The sequence below is a fragment of the Chiloscyllium plagiosum genome, unplaced genomic scaffold, assembly GCF_037043375.1.
Source record: "Chiloscyllium plagiosum isolate Xiang-an unplaced genomic scaffold, Cpla_swu_hap1 HiC_scaffold_23, whole genome shotgun sequence".
In the NCBI taxonomy this organism is placed as follows: domain Eukaryota; kingdom Metazoa; phylum Chordata; class Chondrichthyes; order Orectolobiformes; family Hemiscylliidae; genus Chiloscyllium; species Chiloscyllium plagiosum.
In genome coordinates, this window is record NW_028270161.1 from 19021974 (window position 1) to 19041282 (window position 19309).

The following is a 19309-nucleotide window of genomic DNA, read 5'->3' on the forward strand; positions in this document are numbered from 1 at the left end:
AGACTCCACCCCTGGTGACACTATGCTGGCAATGGGGAGCAGCCTGTTTCTGATTGGTCAGCAGTTCCCGGGGGGGTTGAGATTTCTGCATGACTGGGGAAAGCACAATAATTAGGTGCTCCTAGAGTTACGGTGTCAAGGTTATGATTACCAATTAGCATCTTAATTAACTCAGGATTTATACAGATCAAGTCATGTGGGTGAATAAATTTTGGTGTCTGATGTTGGACTCTCACCACCTTCAGTAAACTCCACCCATACAGTCATCACAGAACAGGAACAAAACATTCTGCAACAAGTCCATAATCAAGTGTGTCAATCCATGCCTCTGCTCCATCCCCGAGGTTTAACTCGATTAAAGCAATAAAAGGAAATGAACATCAACAAGAAGAATCTTTATGTGAGGCACATAAGGTTTTCAAACCAGAGATTCCAGAGGGTTCCATGGTGACAATAGATTTTTGTCGAAATTCAATATTCTGGACCTGAAGTAAAACCTGTGCATTAATTTGCCCTTGTAAGAAGCTGGATCTCTACATATTGACTTTTTAAATCATTCAATGATTTTCTAAGTGACTTTTTTATGTTTCTTTAATAATAGATTCCTGACATTCCTGTTGACTGACATCAGGCTAACTGGCCTGTTTCCTCTCTCCTTACTTTCTTAAGACTACAAAACACAGGAGCAGGGATTCGGCCAATCACCCCATTGTGTCTGCTCTGCCATTCAATCCAGTTGATAGGTTTCTCATATCCATTTTCCCGCCTTCATCCAGTAATCTTTGATCCCCTTAACAATCAAGAACCTCTATCTCCGTCTTAAATATATTCAATGACCTGGCCTCCACAGCCTCCTGTGGCGATGAATTCCAAGGATTCACCATTCTCTGGCTGAAGAAATTTCTCCTCATCCTAATTTCTCCTGCTAATAGAAACATCTTCCCAACATCCAAGACTTTCAGTATTCTGTAAGTTTCAATTAAATTCCCCCAATCCTTCTAAATTCCATCGAGTGTAGACCCAAATTCCTCAAGTGTTCCTCTTATGTTAAGACTTTCATTCCTTGGATCATCCTCGTGAACTTCCTCTAGAACCATACCAGGGCCAGCACATCCTTTCTGAGATATGGGATCCAAAATTGCTCACAATATTCTAAATGTGATCTGACCAGAGCTTTACATAACCTCAGAAGTACATTTCTGCTTTTATATTCCAGTCCTCTCAAAAGAAATGCCAGCATTGTATTTGCCTCCCTAACCACTGATTCAACCTGACAAATCTGTTAAAATTCTTTGAGGAAGTTAACCTGCAAGTGAACCTTCAGTGAATCATGGACTAGAAGTACCAAGTCCATTTGCACTTCAGATTTCTGACGTTTCTCCTCATGCATCTATTCTCCCTATCAAAGTACATTACTCCACACTTTCCTACATTGTACTCCATCTGCTACTTCATTACCCACTCTCCAAACCTGTCAAAATCTTGCTGCAGTCTCCCTGCCTCCTCAATGTTACCTGTCCCTCTACCTATAGTTATATCATCTGCAAACTTAGCCAGAATGCCTTCAGTTCCATCATCTAAATAATTAATGTATAAAGTGAAAAGTTGTGATCCCAACACTCGTCCTTGTGGAATACCACTAGTCACCGGCTGCCATCCTGAGAAAGACCTTTTTATCCCCACTCTCTGCTTCCTGCCAGACACATTCTGATGAAGGGCTTATGCCTGAAATGTTGACTCTCCTGCTCCTTGGATGCTGCCTGCCCTGCTGTGCTTTTCCAGTGCCAGATTTTTCAATTCTGATCTCCAGCAAACGCAGTCCTCGCTTTCTCCCACTTCCTGCCAGACAGTCAATCTTCTATCCATGCTAGTAACTTGCCTCTAATACCAAGGGCTGTTATCTTACTCAGCAGCCTCCGGTGCAGCATCTTGTCAAAGGCCTTCTGGAAGTCAGGTAGATAGCATCCATTGCCTCTCATTGGTCTAACCTAATCGATACATCCTCAAAGAATTCTAACAGATTTGTCAGGCATGACCTCTCCTTGATGAAACCATGCTGGCTTTGCCCTTTTTTACCATGCACTCCCATGTATTCAGAACTCTCATTCTTCACAAAGGACTCCAAAATCTTACCAATGACCGAGGTCAGGCTAGTCAGCATGTAATTCCCAGTCTTTTGCCTTGCTCCCTTCTTAAACAGGGGGGTTACATTAGCGATTTTCCAGTCCTCAGGGACTCTCCTTGACTCCAGTGATTCCTGAAAGCTCACCACTTAAGCCTCCACTACCTCTCCAGCTATTGCCTTCAGAACTCTGGGGTGTCGTCCATCTCATCCAAGTATTTATCCACTTTCAGTTTTTCTAGTACCTTCTCCTTGGTCGTGCCCACCACATTCACCTCTGCCCCTGACTCTCTTGAATTTTTAGGATGTTACTTGTGTCTTTCACTCTGAAGACTGATGCAAAGTATTCGTTTAGTTACTCAGCCATCTCTTTGTTCCCCATTACTACTTCTCCAGCATCATTTTTCAGTGGCCCAATGTCCTCTTTTGCTCTTTATATATCTGAAGAAACTCTTGTAGCTTACCCTCATATTTAATCTTCCCTTCCTTACTTCTTTTTTAGTTGTTCTCTATCGGTTTTTGTAGACTTCCCATTCTCCTGGCCCTCTTCAGGCACTCTGCCTGTATTCCTGATGAAGGGCTTTTGCCTGATTTTACTGCTCCTTGGATGCTGCCTGAACTGCTGTGCTTTTCCAGCACCACTCTACTCCAGAATCTGGTTTCCAGCATCTGCAGGCTTCCTACTGCCCTTTGCCGCATTATATGCTTTTTCTTTTGCTTCTATGCTGTCCCTGATGTTCTTGAATAATACAGGATGAGCAGAAATGTACTCTAATTTGTCATGCTGAGGTAAAATATGGACTCTTATTGTTCAACCGATTTTAATACCTGAGACTTTTGTGGATTAAAATGGATCTGAAAGGGAGAAAAAAACACTGATTTAGGATGGCCACAGCATTCGCCTGACAGGTCAAGCCAAATTCATTAACTGAATCTGAGATATGAAGTGGAGGTGCTGGTGTGGTCAATGGCAGAAGTCACACCATGTCAAGTTATAGTCCAACAGGTTTATTTGAAATCACAAGCTTTCAGAGCACTGCTGGAACCTGTTGGACTATAACCTGGTGTCGTGTGATTTCTGACTTAATCTGAGATAAACAAGGAGTGTCTGAGGCAAAATTAGCATTTTATTAAAAGGAACTGAAACTCAGTTCGGCATGAAAATCCCTTGTCTCTTTTTGATTTGATTCTGTATATTGCCAATAGCACCACTAGATGGCGGAACAACCACACGTTAGAACACAAATGTTTGGTACAACTCCTGAGTGTCAGCTCACTGAGGTCAACAGTGGAATTGGCTTGTGTGTGTGTGTGTGTGTGTGTATGTGTATGTGTGTGTGTAGTTTATTAAACGTGCAGCACACTGTTGTATTCTATCCCCCTCCAAAGGTTACAGAATGTTTGGTGTATGAGATCTATAGGTATCCTAGCAATAGCTTTTTTTATTCCTGATGAAGGGCTTTTGCCCGAAACGTCGATTTCACTGCTCCTTGGATGCTGCCTGAACTGCTGTGCTCTTCCAGCACCACTGATCCAGAATCCTAGCAATAGAACTGAGTAAAGTACTGCCAAAGCATCCGTGGAAGAATTGCCCATGAAACGAATTAGAGTCTGAGGCAGGATCAGAAAGAGCCCTTTAGTTCCTCACCTGTTTCCCCATTTTCTGATGCCGGACTTGGGAATATGCAAGTGGGTTGTATTTTAGGCAAACAATTATTGGGTGGGGCAGGGAAGGAAAAGAATTGAAAAACTCCCTCCATGCCTGTCCCCGTCAGCTTTGTGAAAAACAGTGCCTGGTGATAAAGCAAATTGGAGAAATATCAATTCACTGAGATCCCAAGGCTATTTACAGGTTTTGACACTGGTGAGGATTCTAGATATTTATTAATCAACCCTGAGCTCAGTCCCTGCAGCAGTTGTCACTGAGATCTAGCATTGCTGGAGTCACTAGAGTTACCTGTCAATCGGATTAACCAGCAGCTCTTCAAAGTAGGATATTCTCTCACTAAGGGTGGAAACCCAAACTTTACCTTCTTAAGGCTGCCAGCAATTTGTTATTGCTGGAGGGTGGGATTGTTGAGCATTGCACTGCAGCACCCACTTACCTGCCAAGTGGGTGAGCACTATGCCCTCCAGTAAAATTTAGCCCCTGGAGTAGATATGTAATAACATTTTTTACAAGTCAAATATGGAATCTCAGGGCAGAATTTTAACTGTGGCCTGCCATTCCTGACAGCATTAACAAGCACTGAGCCATTTCCTTGCTCTTTCCCTTTTCTCATGTGATTCAAAATAAAAATCAAAGTGTTGGTGGCATACACAGGAAATATATGCAATTCCACACAGAGCATTTTTAAAAATGATTAAACCTGCCATCAGCTTTCACCACTACAGCTATTAGCAGGGAACACAGTTCCTGCACCTCAAATTCCCCAGGGACTTGGGTGCAGGTTCACAGAAGGTAGCATTACAGATAGATGAGGTGGTTAAAGGCAAATGGGATTTCTTCCTTTATTACTGGAGACAGAATTTAAATGCAGAAAGATTTTAGTAGAGCTGTGAAACACTACATGAGAGTACTGCACACAGTTTTGATCAGTGTGTGGAGAAAGGATGTGATTGCACTGGAGAGAGTACCGAGGGATTTTTTTTCAGAATGTTGCCAGGACTGAAGAATTTTAGCAATGTGGAAAGATTGGGATTGGTTTAATTGGAATAGAAGAAGCCAAGATGAAATTATATTCAGCCTGGCACAGACATAATAGGCCAAATAACTTCCTTCTGCGATATAAATTTTCTATGTTTCCGAAGAAACTGATTGTAATACCCACTTCATCTGTGCCCTTTAAAGAAATTTGATATGGCACCTTTCACGGTGCAGAATGTCTCTAAGCACTTTACAGCCCTGAAGACCACTCACTGCTATCACTCCGACAAGTGTCTTAATATCAAAATAAGCAGTGGAAAATTTGATTTACTATCTAATTGAAAGTAGCTCATCAACCTTTCCAATCAAGATGTGCATGAGAGCAGTTGCATTGTGTACTAACAACAAGATGCACTGCCGAAGATCACCAAAACTCCTTCGACAGCACTTTCCGAACCCATGACCACAACAGCATAGAAGAGCAAGGGTAGCAGACACATGGCAATACTACAGCCTGTAAATTCCACTCTAAGCTACTCACCGTCCTGACTTGGAAATATGTTACTGTTTCTTAACTGGCTCTGGAAAATCCTGGAATTCTTTCCCTAATGGTATTGTGGGTCTATCTACAGCACATATACTTCAGTGGTTCAAGAACACAGCTCACCACCATCTTCTGAAGGGCAACTGTAGGGATAGGCAATAAATGCTGGTCAGCCAGTGATGCCCACAGGTATGAGTGATTAAAAAGAGAGCTTTCCTTTTGAGTTGAGAGCCTGATGTTGTTATTAAATGTGAATTTCTACCCAATACTGTCAAGAACAGCAATCTTAAATTGATCTTTGTTGAATAGGCCAATTATTGGCCAGAGGATGGCACTATCAAGAAACTGTTATGCTCCCAATACCACAAGGGGCCTGCAGCCTGATTGCTTGTTAATTAATGTAAGAAGATACATGCTGTTTGCTGCAGATAGTCATTCTGCCACCAGTGTGAGTTTCCTGAAAATGGTTTGGAGTTGAGACTGTGCCAGGGAACTGGCCAGTGGTGTGAAATGATGTCTCTTGCTCAGCTCAGTTTCTGTGCCCTCATTAGGCAAAACCCCTGTTTTAAATCTGCTATATCAAAAATTTTAATCATACTTTTCAAGTTTGCAAAAGAAACAGCTGAACACTAACCAATTAAAATGTAAATACAAGCTCTTCCTCTGGATGCCATAAACAAATACACTGCATGTTGAGAACAAATTTGCTGACCACATTCTGAATACAATGCATACGCACAATTATAGATGTAGTCATTTGGTCTTACAGAACTTGAGCCCTGCTGGAAAGAGATACATTTTGAATAAACTTTTTCTCTTGCACTCATCAGGACAATTCACAAGAATACCAATCTCAGAGGAAAAACCAATTGTGTGAAGAGAGTGTGAAGTTGGCAAGTAGACTGTGATTGGTAGAGGCGTTGCCAAGGAGAATTCATGCTTTTGTAGGAAATACTTATATATATATAGTACATACATAGCATGCAAACATACAACTGGTGGAGAAGGTACAAAAAATACAATACACAAATGCAAGTGGAGCAGGCAGATAGCACATAATGACACACACAGACATTACACAAAGCATAAAGGCATGTATACATTAATGTACAAATATAACACACAGCTAACTGTCCAACTTCAAGCTAGAACTCCAAGTGAAATAAACTGAAAGAATGATCACGATCAAATATTTTTAAATATTTTTATTTGTTCAACTGATTTGTTTGTTGCTAGCTAGGCCAGCAGTTATTGTCTATCCCTAATTGCCCAAGGCAGTTTTGAGCTGCTTTTTTGAACTGCTGCAGTCCTTCTGGTGGAGGTATGAAGCTGAGTCAAACCTTGTGACTCTGAAGGAACAGTGATAGAGTTCTAAGTCAGGAGAGTGGAGGGAAACCCGGGGTCGGTGTAAAGCTTTCCTGTTTCATCTCTATGTTGTATGCCAGTAGCAAAGCCTTTGCCTTATTTATGTTAAATTCTAGTCACTGTTATAACTAGCTTACTTTAAACAAGATAGCCAATGATCCATGTCAGTACTTCTTGGGTGTCCTATTCACCAGAATTTGAGTGAAGCACTGAACTGTAGACAGTCTCCTCTTCCTTTTGTTTTAATGTCTGCTGCAAGTTTTCCAATTGCAGTTCTGCATAACATATATTATTCCCGCTGCTCTCCTCCTGAAAAATGGGAAAGATATTCATTTGTATTTACATTTTCTGTTCTTCATTTTCTGAGCACCTATCACTCATACCAACTGCACACTTTAAAAATCGGGACCTGTTACTCTTTTTACCTCAATTTATCTCTTACTTTTTGTACTTTGTTGCTCTTGTCATCTGAATTTCTCATTAAATAAACTGAGCCAAGCAGACAAAGGTGTGATTTCAATTTGTTAATTTTAAAAAATGTTTTGACATATTAACAATGATTTCAGTGAGTAAATGGCTTATATTGTAACAACTGTGACATTCAAAATTAGTACCATCAAACTAATCTGAGTTAGGTCTTATCATATAGCTTCAGTTCCCAATTTGTCAGTCATTGCAAAGATCTATGACTAGAAATGTTCACATTCTTGCTACCTATATTATTCTTTCATGTATTTATTGTGTTTTTCAGTATCAGCCCCTGCTAGCAAACGCCTGGTGTCAGTTCCTTCTGGTCATTTGCTGAAACCTATTCCTATTGTTTTCCTGGCTGGGCTCCGATCCTCCACCCTCCTTAACTCATCAAAAGTTTGGCTATCTGCCATTGGCTTGGGACAGCATAGTGGTACAGTGGTTACTACTGCTGCCTCAAAGCACCAGGGACTCAGGTTCGATTCCACCCTTGGGAGGCTGTGTAGAGTTTGCACATTCTCCCCGTGTCTGCTTGAGTTTCCTCTTGGTGTTCCAGTTCCCTCCCACAGTTCAAAGATGTGCAGCTTAGCTGGGTTGGCCATGCTAAATTGCCCACAGTGTCCAGGGATGTTCAGGCTGTGTGGGTTAGTCACGGGAACTGCAGAGTTACAGGGATGGGGTAGGGGGCTGGGTGGAGGTGGGCTGCTTTTTGTAGGGTTGGTGTGGACTCAATGAACTGAATATCCTGTTTCCACAATGTAGGGATTGTATGAGTCTATGCTGTGTTCTGCCAAGTCAGTCTGCTTTATCTGGCCTGGTTGGATATGAACAAAATTTTGTTAAATATGTTTAATAGGTAGTTGCAGAAGAATCAAGAATAAGGCCAGGTTTTAGGACCCTAAATTATGTGTCCATATTGTAAAAATTAAATTTACATTTATGATGCTATCTTGTCTACAGCGCAAACTTTGATTACTTGCATGATTTCCTTTTCTTCCTTGAGTTCCTTTTCTTCCTATATAAAATAAAAATTATGACATAGAAGAATATAATTGTATGTTGTTAGGTGCATTGATGTTTAATCATATGTTTATTTTTTTACTTTAATTGTACTCATTTTTCTTGATTTGATTTCTTCACGTGTAACAAAACAAAAATGAGAAGTATAAACAATATTAAGGCAGAAATGGTTCTGGACGCCAGGCAAAAACCAAAGGGAAAGATTTACAATAAAACATGTACAAATGTGCATGAGAAGAATATATATTTGCTTAATATATTTGCTTAATGTAATTACTTAAATTTGGTTACAAATTGTGACAACAAAGATTAATGTTAGCAAAAAGGAACCTGGAAAGAAATACTTATGATTTATTAATCTCATTCGTAATGGAATGATTTAAACACAAATGAAAAGTGTTTTTGAATTATTAGTTGAGGACCATTGGTAGTACAATTAACTCTGAAACATTGAACATTTAATTGTGACATCTAAAAGTCTGTTTTGTAATAATTAAGCATTTCATTAAGAAAGTGGAGGGACAAGCCTGGGGGTCATTGGAGATGGAACATGTGTGTCCATCAATGCTCTGGATGCCTTTAGGGAGAGGTGGGTACCACAGAGGATACAGTACTTTATTTCTGCCTCCAACTCCATTTTGATTTAAGCCCCTCCTTCTCTCCTAACATCATCACCACCGCCACCCCCCCTCCCATTTTAATGACAACATTGCCCTTAACAGCCTTTGCTTGTTAATATTCAATTGGCCACATGGGTGTTTTCCTACTGGTGGAAAAAATGAATATTAATGTATACACACAATGGTGTCTTCTTACTGTGACACTGAGGAAAAAATTGCCACAGTTGATTTGGGGAAAAATATAAACATTAGTGCTGGCCCTCTTGGGTGCAGTGGTATTGTGGCAGTTTTTGAAAAACAAAAAAAAATTGAGAAAGGAAATGAAGGTGGTGGGTGGGTCTTGTGGTGCAGAGGTCTTGTTGCTACCCCTGGACGAGGACCTGGGTTCAAGTCCCACCAACTCCAGAGGTGGTGTAATAACATCTTTGAACAGCTTGTTTAGAAAAATAGGTTAATTTTTTTTTAAAAGTGGAGGGGTCAGTCTTGTTGTGCGTGATTTTTAACTTTATGGCCCAAAACTAGAGTCCCTGCCCCAATGTCATAATGGCCCAACAGATCCATTAAAATGTTTAGTTAAGAAAGTTGCAATTAGCACCTGTCTAGGTCAGCAGATTGTCATTGTCGATGAAAGGAAAGGAATGTTGGTGATTTTGCTGCTTGTGAAACTAACTGAAATTAAAGAAAGAGTGACTTATTAAAGAAGTTGACTTTTGGGCCCTGTTTCACTGGTTGACTCACTGATCAGCCAGAAAGTCTCCCCTTGCACAAGCAACTGGATCATTGAAGCAAGTAGATTGTTTAACTGCAGTATCAAAAAAAATCTTGGGTCCTTAACCTCCCTCACAACCTGAGATTAGATTAGATTAGATTACTTACAGTGTGGAAACAGGCCCTTCGGCCCAACAAGTCCACACCGACCCGCCGAAGTGCAACCCACCCAGACCCATTCCCCTACATTTATCCCTTAAGATGCCTCTTATGTGTAGCATATCTTTCCACCTTGTAAAGAGGCTTTTGTTTTTGTAAAGGCTGCTGGTGCACACCGTCAGCTGCATGGATACTTTGGCTTGATTATTTGTTACCAGGTGATTGAGAACCCCAATCAAGAGCTCTCTTCATGGGACACTCCCACTTTCCATCAGAGACCTGCAGGGTATTGAATACAGCAGTCCTGCATAACCACAGATTGCAGTAGTTCATGGACTAACAGCCTTAACTGTTTATTTTGTGGCGCTGTGGAGTCCAGGGACTAAATTTATGTTGATTGTGGACTTTTGCACCCCATCTTTAGTTATTTGTAAAACATTTTGTTTTGTTTTTGATTACGCTTCAGCTCTATACTTCTGATTTTTGGACATCTGGTATGGAGGAGTGTAGGCAGATTGGAGGGCTTTCTTGTGGGTCTGTTCTTGAGCTTGGCTGGGCTGGCTATACCATGTCCAGGCAGCAGGCTATGGAGGGAGTCATCTCTGCTGACTGTCTGCTCCTCTTCTGCAGTTACATCCATAGAGTCATAGAGTCAGAGAGTCCTATAGCACGGAGATAGGCCCTTTGGCCCAAACTGATCCATGCTGACCAAAATGTTCATCCATGCTAACTCCATTTCCCTGCACTTGTTTCATATCCTTCTAATCTCTTCCTATCCATGTATTTGTCTAAATGCCTTTTAAATGTTGTTAATGCACCCACCTCAACCACATCTGCTGGCAGCTTATTCCATATGTGCACCAACCTCCATGTAAAAAAATTGCCCCTCAGGCTCCCTTTTGTTTTTTTTCCCCGTCTAACCTTAAACTGATGCCCTCTAGTTCCCAACCCTGGGAAAAAGACTGAGTGCATTCATACCTGTCATGTTCTTGTCCACCTCTATAAGATCCACCCTCAGTCTCCTATGCTCTAAAGACAAAAGTTCTAGCTTGTTCAACCTCTCCCTATAACTTGAATCCAGGCAACATCTTTGTAAATTTCTTCTGCACCCTTTCCAGTGTAATAACATCTTTCCTATAACAAGGTGACCAAAACTGAACATAATACTCAAAGTGCGACCTCACCAATGTCCTGTATAACTGCAACATAACTCCCCAACTTCTATATTCAATGCCCTGACTGATGAAGACCTGTGTGCCAAAAGCCTTCTTCACTGTACTGTCTACCTGTGACACCACTTTCAGAGAACTCCAAGATTCCTCTGTTCCACCAGACCCCTTAAGGCCTTACCATTTACAGTGAAACTTCTACCTTGATTTGATTTTCCAAAATGCAAGACCTCACACTTATCCAAATTAAACTCCATTTGCCATTTCTCAGCCCACTTCACCAGCTGATCAAGGTCCTGCTGCAATTTCTGATAACCTTCCTCACTGTCCACAACACCACCTATTTTAGTGTCATCTGCAAACTTACTAATCATGCTTTGTACATTCTCATGCAAATCATTGATATGGATAACAAACAGCAATGGGCCCAGTACCAACCTCTGAGGCATTCCACTAGTCTCAGGCCTCCAGTCTGACAAACATCTTTCCATTACCCTTTGCTTCCTACCATCAAGCCAATTTTGTATCCAATTTGCCAGCTCACCTTGGATCCCATGCAATCTAACCTTCCAGAGTAGTCTACCATGTGCATTGTAATCAAAGGCTTTACTGAAATTTATATAGTCCACCGCCCTGCACTCCTCAACCTTCCTGGTCACCTGTGGCTAATGATAAAGCAAAAATATCAGCCAAGGCCACCGCAATTTCTTCTCTAGGCTCTTGCAGCGTTCTTGGATATATTTGTGCCTGAGTGTCATTGGAGAAGGAGCATGTGATGCCTTTAGAGAGAGGTTAGCACTATTGGGGATATAGTACTTTATTTCCCCTTCCAACACCATTTTGATTTAGTCCCTTCCTGTTCTCCCTAATCCTCCTTCCTCTCTCATTTGATGGTTTGTATTGTCCATAAAGGGCTTTGCTTGCAAATGTTCAATTAGTTGCATGGATGTTTTTACAGGTGATGGTTGCTAGTTTAAAAGAAAGGCAAAACAAAACGTCACAGTGATTCTGGTGGTAGGAAGATACTCAGTTTTGTATGATAACACTTCGGGGTAGAAAACAAAATCTTATCTTAGTTGTTTAGCAGGCCTGCCAACTTCAGTGTGCTTGTGACCCGCCCATACAGGGAACCCCTAAACCACAAGCAGAAGAAGCATTGAATTGAACTTACATATAATTCAGGGAGTTCAGCAATACCACGGTCCAAACCGTTGCTGACTCAAAATACTTAGAGTCAGAGAGATTTACAGCGACAGAAACAGACCCTTCAGTCCAACTCATCCATGCCGACCAGACATCCCAACCTAATCCACTTGCCAGCACCTGGCCCATATCCCTCCAAACCCTTCCCATTCATTTACACATCCAGATGCCTTTTAAATGTTGCAATTGCACCAGCCTCCACCACTTCCTCTCGCAGCTTATTCCATACACACACCACCCTCTGCGTGAAAAAGCTGCCTCTTAGGTCTCTTTTATATCTTTCCCCTCTCACCCTAAACCTATGCCCTCTAGTTCTGATTCTGGTCTCCCCCTCCCCAGGGAAAAGACTTTGTCTATATGTCCTATCCATGCCCCTCATGATTTTATAAACCTCTAGAAGGTCACCCCTCAGCCTCCGAAACTCCAGGGGAAACAGGCTCAGCCTATTCAACCTCTCCCTATAACTCAAACCACCCAACCCTGGCAACATCCTTGTAAATCTTTTCTGAACCCTTTCAAGTTTCACAACATCCTTCCGATAGGAAGGAGACCAGAATTGTATGTGATAATCCAAAAGTGGTCTAACCAACGTCCTGTATAGCTGCAATATGACCTCCCAACGCCTATACTCAATACTCTGACTAATAAAGGAAAGCATAACTGCCAACTGTTAGTATTATTTAAATATTGTTATAATGGTCATGATAACCATGTTTAAATGAGCTCCTATTAATATTTTTCAAACAAAATATATGTGCTGCTTATGAACACATTGTAATCTGGTTTTGTTACCTCCAGGTCCAAATGAGAATCATAGATGATAACTTTAAGCTCATGATTGGATATTATTAAATTAAATCATGTAAAATCTTGATGTATTGGTGTTTAGCACAACTGGTACAGTCTTTATATCATGGGAAAGTAGCATAATACATAAATAGAATCAAAGTTAGTGAATTTTAAAAAACTATTTAGAATGAAACATTCAGAGAAATGTCAGATGAAGACAATAGCGATCGTCATACATAATCTGTAATCTCAGCTATTATTGTTCAAAATGAAAGTAACCCATGAGCAATAGTGTTTTTTGACTGGGGAAATAATTCATGTCATGATCACTCCCTGATAAATGTTTAATATGGCATATAACAATAAGATCTTTAAAAAGTACACGAGGTGACCACATTCTTAAATAAGTGATGAAAGAATGAACATTGTACCCAATCAGTGAGACATCATTTACAAGTGGATTTAGAGACAGTGGTTTGGAATCAGAAAGGTGGAATCAAAACCAAATCCACGTATAAGCTTAAATATGAACAGAGTTTGTCGAAAATCTGTTCTTTTAGAAAAAAGGCAATTGAGCAACTGGTACAATGCAAGACTTTGAACAACTAAAGGGATTGCATAAGGTGATTGTAATCAGAGATTTTGTATAAAAGGCAGAGATACACCTAACCAGGGAGATGCAAAACTTGGAGTATTTTATTAGTAATTATGATAATATTTTATATCTCCAGTCAATTGAGTGAATATAAATAAATCTAATGGGATGTTGGTAGATAGCTGATTCCAGGGGAAGGGGGAGTAAGAATTGCGGTTGCACTATCAGTGTTTGAAAACAGATTAAGTTCCTCATGAAGTAAACTACAGTATTTTATTTGCTGGAGAACCACTTACCATGTATGTATTTTATGAGAAAAAGCACAAGAAGAATAGTACAAGCTATTCCACCGCAAATGGAAAGTAAAATGAATGGCAGCATCCAAAGATGTCCATTATGATCTGTAAAATATGAGTGTGTATGAATTATGCAGACAACCTGTTAAAACTCAAATTGAATACATTTAGATCAAGCAAAGAACTCAGATGCTGGGAGTCTGAAACAAACAGACAAATTGCTGGAGAAATTCAGCAAGTCTGGTAGTATCTATGGAGAGAAAACAGAGATAACATTTCAAGTCCAGTGACCCTTCTTCAGAACTGAGTTTGGAAACTGAAGGGGTTTGGTTAGATCAGTTGACTGGATAGCTGATTTAGGATACAGAGTAACACAAACAGCATTGGTTCAATTCCTGGTCCAGCTAAGGTTTCTATGAAGGACTCTCCTCTTCCCCCCCAGGTTGCTTGAGGTATGGCGACCCTCAGACTAAACCACCACCAATCATCTCTCTCTCTCTCATGAGAGAACAGCCCTATGATCTAGTAGAATTATGGCAAATTTACCTTAGAGGTGTATATATGATGAAGAAAGGCAAAGGCTTTTCAATCCCAGTATTGATCCCTGTGGCAAGTTCCCTTCTTAAAATTACTCCTTTACTCCACCTCTCTGTCTTCCGATAGTTTGCCAATTCTCTATCCTTGGTAATATTCTGGCCCCAAAATTGTGCGTCATCTATTTCACCCACAGCAAATGAAACAATTTTTCCACCACATATTAAAAGAAAAATAACACAGATACACATTCAGAAGAGGTTGATAATGTTACATCTTACCTTCATCTCTTGGGTGTACATGAATGAGGATGGTGTGGTTTGTCTTGAATTGTGAAGCAGGATGCTGAATTATACAAGTGAATTTGTTTGAGTTATTGCAGTTTTCAGTGGAGATATTAACAATGGCTATGTAGTTGTACATTCCATCAGGGTTGGATATCTGGCTTTCATTGGTGAGCTGGTTGATGAGGCAGGTTGTTTGAAACATCATTATGATTGTTTTTGGATAAAAATCATGTGCTGAACAGTTGATTATAGCTGAAGATGAAGAAACTGTTTCTTTAGAAGATATAAATAGCCAAAGAGAAGGAGGAGCTAGTTATAAAAAGGAGGGCAGAGAATAGATTAATAATAGAATCAGATTAATATCGGCTCAATGTGCAATTGAACCATTCAGACTTCAAAGCTATTAAAACTATGTAAACAGATATCTTGAACAGATATCTAAACATAAAGAAGGGATTTTTTAGTAATAAATCACAGGTTAAGTGGTACCAACTATTTACATATTTTCCTTTTTACTCACTCTCTAGTTTTGTTTTAGTCTTTCACCAGAATGGCAACTGCACTTTACTTCTCGCATGAAATCTTTCCCTTCTTCCTGATTTTACTTTCCTCTTGGTCCACCGACTCTATTCCCATCCCATCTGCTTTGTTGTTTCAGATCTGTTAGATTTGCCATTATTTGTTACTATTTTCAGCCTGACTCCTATTCTAGCATCGGATGCGAATTGCTCAATGTTCTATTTGCTCAACCACTCACAGTTCCACCAGGCTCTCCAGTCCCTGCCCCATTAACACTATGTTATCCCTCCAATAACTCCCGGCGCCTTGCTGTTTTGTCTTCTTCCCACCTCTTATCAGTTTTCTTTTGTCCATTCCTTCCTCCCATTGCCTTAATTGAATAAGCAAGGTATGCACCACTCACGAGAGCGCTAACAATATCATCACCACCCCACGAATCATGTCAGCTACATTGGATTCCCAACAAGTCTGACTTGAGTGGATTCTTCCCAACCCTGTAGACACGGATTCGGGAGGTTCTCACGAAAGAGCGACTCCCCAGTTCATGCCGGGTTAATTTTGCAGAACGGTGTCAAATGGACACTGGTGATTCGCCCGGCATCGACTGGTACAACAGCAAATGCCCACTTGAAGTCAAGTTGGTGATGCCACTGGGGTCGTCATAGGACTCCTCTCCTACTCTTATTATTAGAGCGTCATATGGTTGAAGTTAGAAGAGTGGCTGGTAATTACTCAATTCAGCAAAGACTTAACACACTTGTTAAGAGCGCGACGGGCACAATGTGTAGAGTTCCCTGCAGATATTTTAATTTCGTGGTTAATTATGAAATTTTATTGACACTGAGGAAAATCATTGCTGTTCTCAGCCCCTCACCAACGTTTTGCAAAAGGAAATTAGCTTCTTTCAATGATATACCACGCTGAAAAGGTCAAACAAAACTCTGCGGGTACAAAAAATTTGTTGAAGAATTATACTTAAAATGTTAACTTGTCCCTTCTTCTGCAGATGTGCTCACTGACATGCTGCCTGTTTCCAGTGTTTTCGAAAAGTTGATAGGCTTAACTCATAAATCAAGAAATGTCACTTAATTATTGTCAAGTGCAATGTTTACCGTGTGCTCTTTATTTTAAAGAGAGAATTGAGGTGAAACCTACGGCGGAATTGTCAACTTATATACAATTATTAAAAGAAAACGGCAGGGGCGTGTCATGGCTGTCTTTACAAAGCCGAGAACAAACTGAATGTTACTAGGATGTGCATATTGGATGGATTGGCCATGCTACATTGCCCCGTAATGCCCAGGGATGTGCAGGCTGGGTGGATTAGCCATGGGAAATGTGGAGTTACAGGGACTGAGTGGGTCTGGGTGGGATGATCTTCGGAGGGTCGGTGTGGACTCCATGAAACCTGTAGAGATCCTATGATTCTATGGCGGACTGTAGAATCACCAAACCAAAACCAAGTTGATGGGTTGGGAACTTCTAAACCTTCAAGAAGTCAACAAATCTTTGCTTCAATATTGTAGGCAAGGAAGGAAAGTTGTGTTCAGTAATGAGAAAATTTGTTAGTACTGTCAGAGTTTTCCTCTTATTTCATTTGCATTAATCCTGCTAACGAATTGGGAAAAGTATGATCCGCTTTAGAGTAGAATAAATGGAATTTTAACCTATATATTACGATTTGATGCTGATACAAGTCCGTATCCCAGCATTTTTATCCCAAAGATTGGTGAATAATTGTCTCTTCTCCATTTCCCCGCGACAAACGAGTAAATTATTGTGATGGAAATGTATAATAGCTTTCTAAGTTTGCACCGTTGGTGTGACTGTTGCTTTGCCGTTTATTTTTGTTACTTACTTTCTTGACTCATTTTCCTATTATTATTTTCCCTTCATCATTTCTGAAAATACATCACCCTTTGCTGATGTACAGCACCTGAGGTTCTCTCCAGAACTTCTCCTGTGAATATTCTTCATGTTTGACCTTGGAAAGTCAAAGCCACAAAGCTGTTCTGGGGATTAGGATCCTTCTGCCTTCCATCATTGTTATTAATGTACATTTCCATCTGGAATTCTTACAATGCACTGAGACTGAGAACTTTACAAACCCTGGCGCCCTGGGGTCAAGTGTAGCAATTCTACCATCATGCTGGCTAACATTAGCTAACTGCATAGAGTGGCGATCAAACTTGAAGCGTCTCATCTTTATGACTTATTCATTGCTGCTAAAGTTTTCACCAGTATTCCAAGGCATATTAAGAATGCGATTGTAAAATTGTTACCTGTTACACTCAGCATCGTTCCTTTGCCAATTCTTTTACCACTCGGTGGAGGCGCGGTCTGAAACATCTCACAGTGGTAGCGTCCTGTGTCACTGACTTGAACATCAGTAATCCTTAAGGTGAATGCTTTCTTATGGAAATTATGCATTGCAAAATATCGATAATGAGTCACTTGGGATACACTGGTCGATAGGTTGGCAATGATCTTTGGAGGTGCTTGGTTATTATTGCGGAAAACCCACCGTGCTTCGAATCTTTGTAGGTTAGGTACTGAATGGAAACAATCTAACGAGATCAAGCCTCCCTTTTCGACGGAAAGATGCGCAAGCTGTTGTAAATCTCGCTGTCCATCTTGAGAAAAGTTAAATGTATGCATTATTAGCAATGAATGTGAATATATGAAAAGCCTGGACTACAGTTATAGGGCTAGTTAACTCACTTAATCCCTTTGTTCAAATAGAGGAGTTTTTTTTCTGTATTCACAGTAATGTGTCTTATGTTTCTTATGCAAAATATTATATATATTTTCAATCTTGTTCGGTCATAATTTTGAAGATGCTCCGACAGGGGTTTAAAAGTAAACCAGAGAAATTTTGTACATTGTGTTAAGAAGTCAGAGACGGTCACAAAGTTGCCGAATGTGTGTGATTATAAGAACATCACTGGTAATGAAATATATGGGAAATGGTCAAGTAAGCAGATCTATTTACAAAATAAACTTATATAGAGCAAAATAATATAGAATGGAGGATATTATTGTCTGTAACCACCTTACTAACTGAAAACATTATGCCATGTTACAACAAAAATGTTATAGTGATACAAAACAATACTGTATGAAAAGTGAATTGAGGAACATCAACTCTGGCCTCACGAGCGGCACATGAACAAGTGATTTAAACACCAGTGAAATCAAACGGGTACAAAATTTGTTTTGGAAAGTTTAAGTACGTTTTCCACAGATTTTAGTTACATTTATCAGCATAGAGACGGTTTGGCATGCTGCACAATTAAATTAAACAATGGCAATTAAAACCGGGTGGGAGTTCCTTTAGACATCAGTAAAAACAAAGTTTATATATATTTGTAAATATATTAAATGCAGCTGATATAGGCAAAATTGTAAAGCTCCTATTTTAGTTTGAAAAAACAGTGGTAACTAAAAACTCAGTGGAGAAATAATTAAATTATAGAGAATTGATTCATATCGTGACTGGCAATGTTACTTTTCACGATAAATATCTCCGCTATAGTTTTCTGCAACTCTAACTTCAAGTTTAATGCCCACCCAATTACAAACAGCGCTTCAGTTCAATAAGTACCTGTAAATGGTAACAGCAGCTGTAGAAAAGTGTAGAAAATTTTCATTTCGCACATAGGTGAAGTTACTAGGCAGAGATCACCAGCCAAACTGACTACATCATGTGAAAACCTTAACCCAGTTCAGTCTATTTCGCGAATAGCATGAGGTAGCCTATTACCTTAGTGTACAAAGCGTGTGGAACAATGGATGAAGGCACATGGACAAAACAGTAGGTGGCAGAGCATTGTGGGTGCAAATCCTGTACTGCTCGATCACTGGTTTATAGGCAGCTGTGATTGCAGGAAGAGTTCCATATATGAGATTTCTATGTTGTAATTAAACACTAGACCAATTTGACTTGGAATTTCATCATTACTGTGTAGAGATTAAGCCTTCAGCTAAGCTGAAGCAATATTTTTTGAGGAAACTGCATAATTAGATTAGATTAGATTTGACTCTCTACAGTGTGGAAACAGGCCCTTTGGCCCAACGAGTCCACACCGACCCTCCGAAGAGCAACTCACCCAGACCCATTCCCCAACTAATGCACCTATCATTCGTTTTGGGCAATTTAGCATGGCCAATTCACCTGACCTGCACATTTTTGGACTGTGGGAGGAAACCGGAGCAAACCCACACAGACATGGGAGAATGTGCAAACTCCACGCAGACAGTC

At 40.2% G+C, this 19309-nt stretch overlaps 1 protein-coding gene across 4 annotated transcripts; it reads right to left on the reverse strand.

Annotated features, from left to right (window-relative positions):
- Positions 1-6503: 6503 nt before the first annotated feature.
- On the reverse strand, positions 6504-18811 carry LOC122561803 (immunoglobulin kappa light chain-like). 4 transcript variants are annotated; one of them, XM_043713977.2, is made up of 6 exons: positions 18653-18811; positions 17331-17681; positions 14524-14838; positions 13709-13813; positions 8130-8164; positions 6504-6987 (listed from the first exon to the last, which is right to left on the reverse strand). In XM_043713977.2, exons 1-6 carry the CDS (start codon positions 18705-18707, stop codon positions 6862-6864), a joined length of 987 nt encoding a protein of 328 aa, XP_043569912.1. In that variant the 5' UTR covers positions 18708-18811; the 3' UTR covers positions 6504-6861. The 4 variants fall into 4 exon arrangements, with proteins under 4 accessions (XP_043569912.1, XP_043569913.1, XP_043569911.1 ...); XM_043713978.2 differs by having other exon boundaries at positions 8126-8164; XM_043713976.2 differs by having other exon boundaries at positions 8085-8164; positions 18653-18810.
- Between the last annotated feature and the right edge of the window lie 498 nt (positions 18812-19309).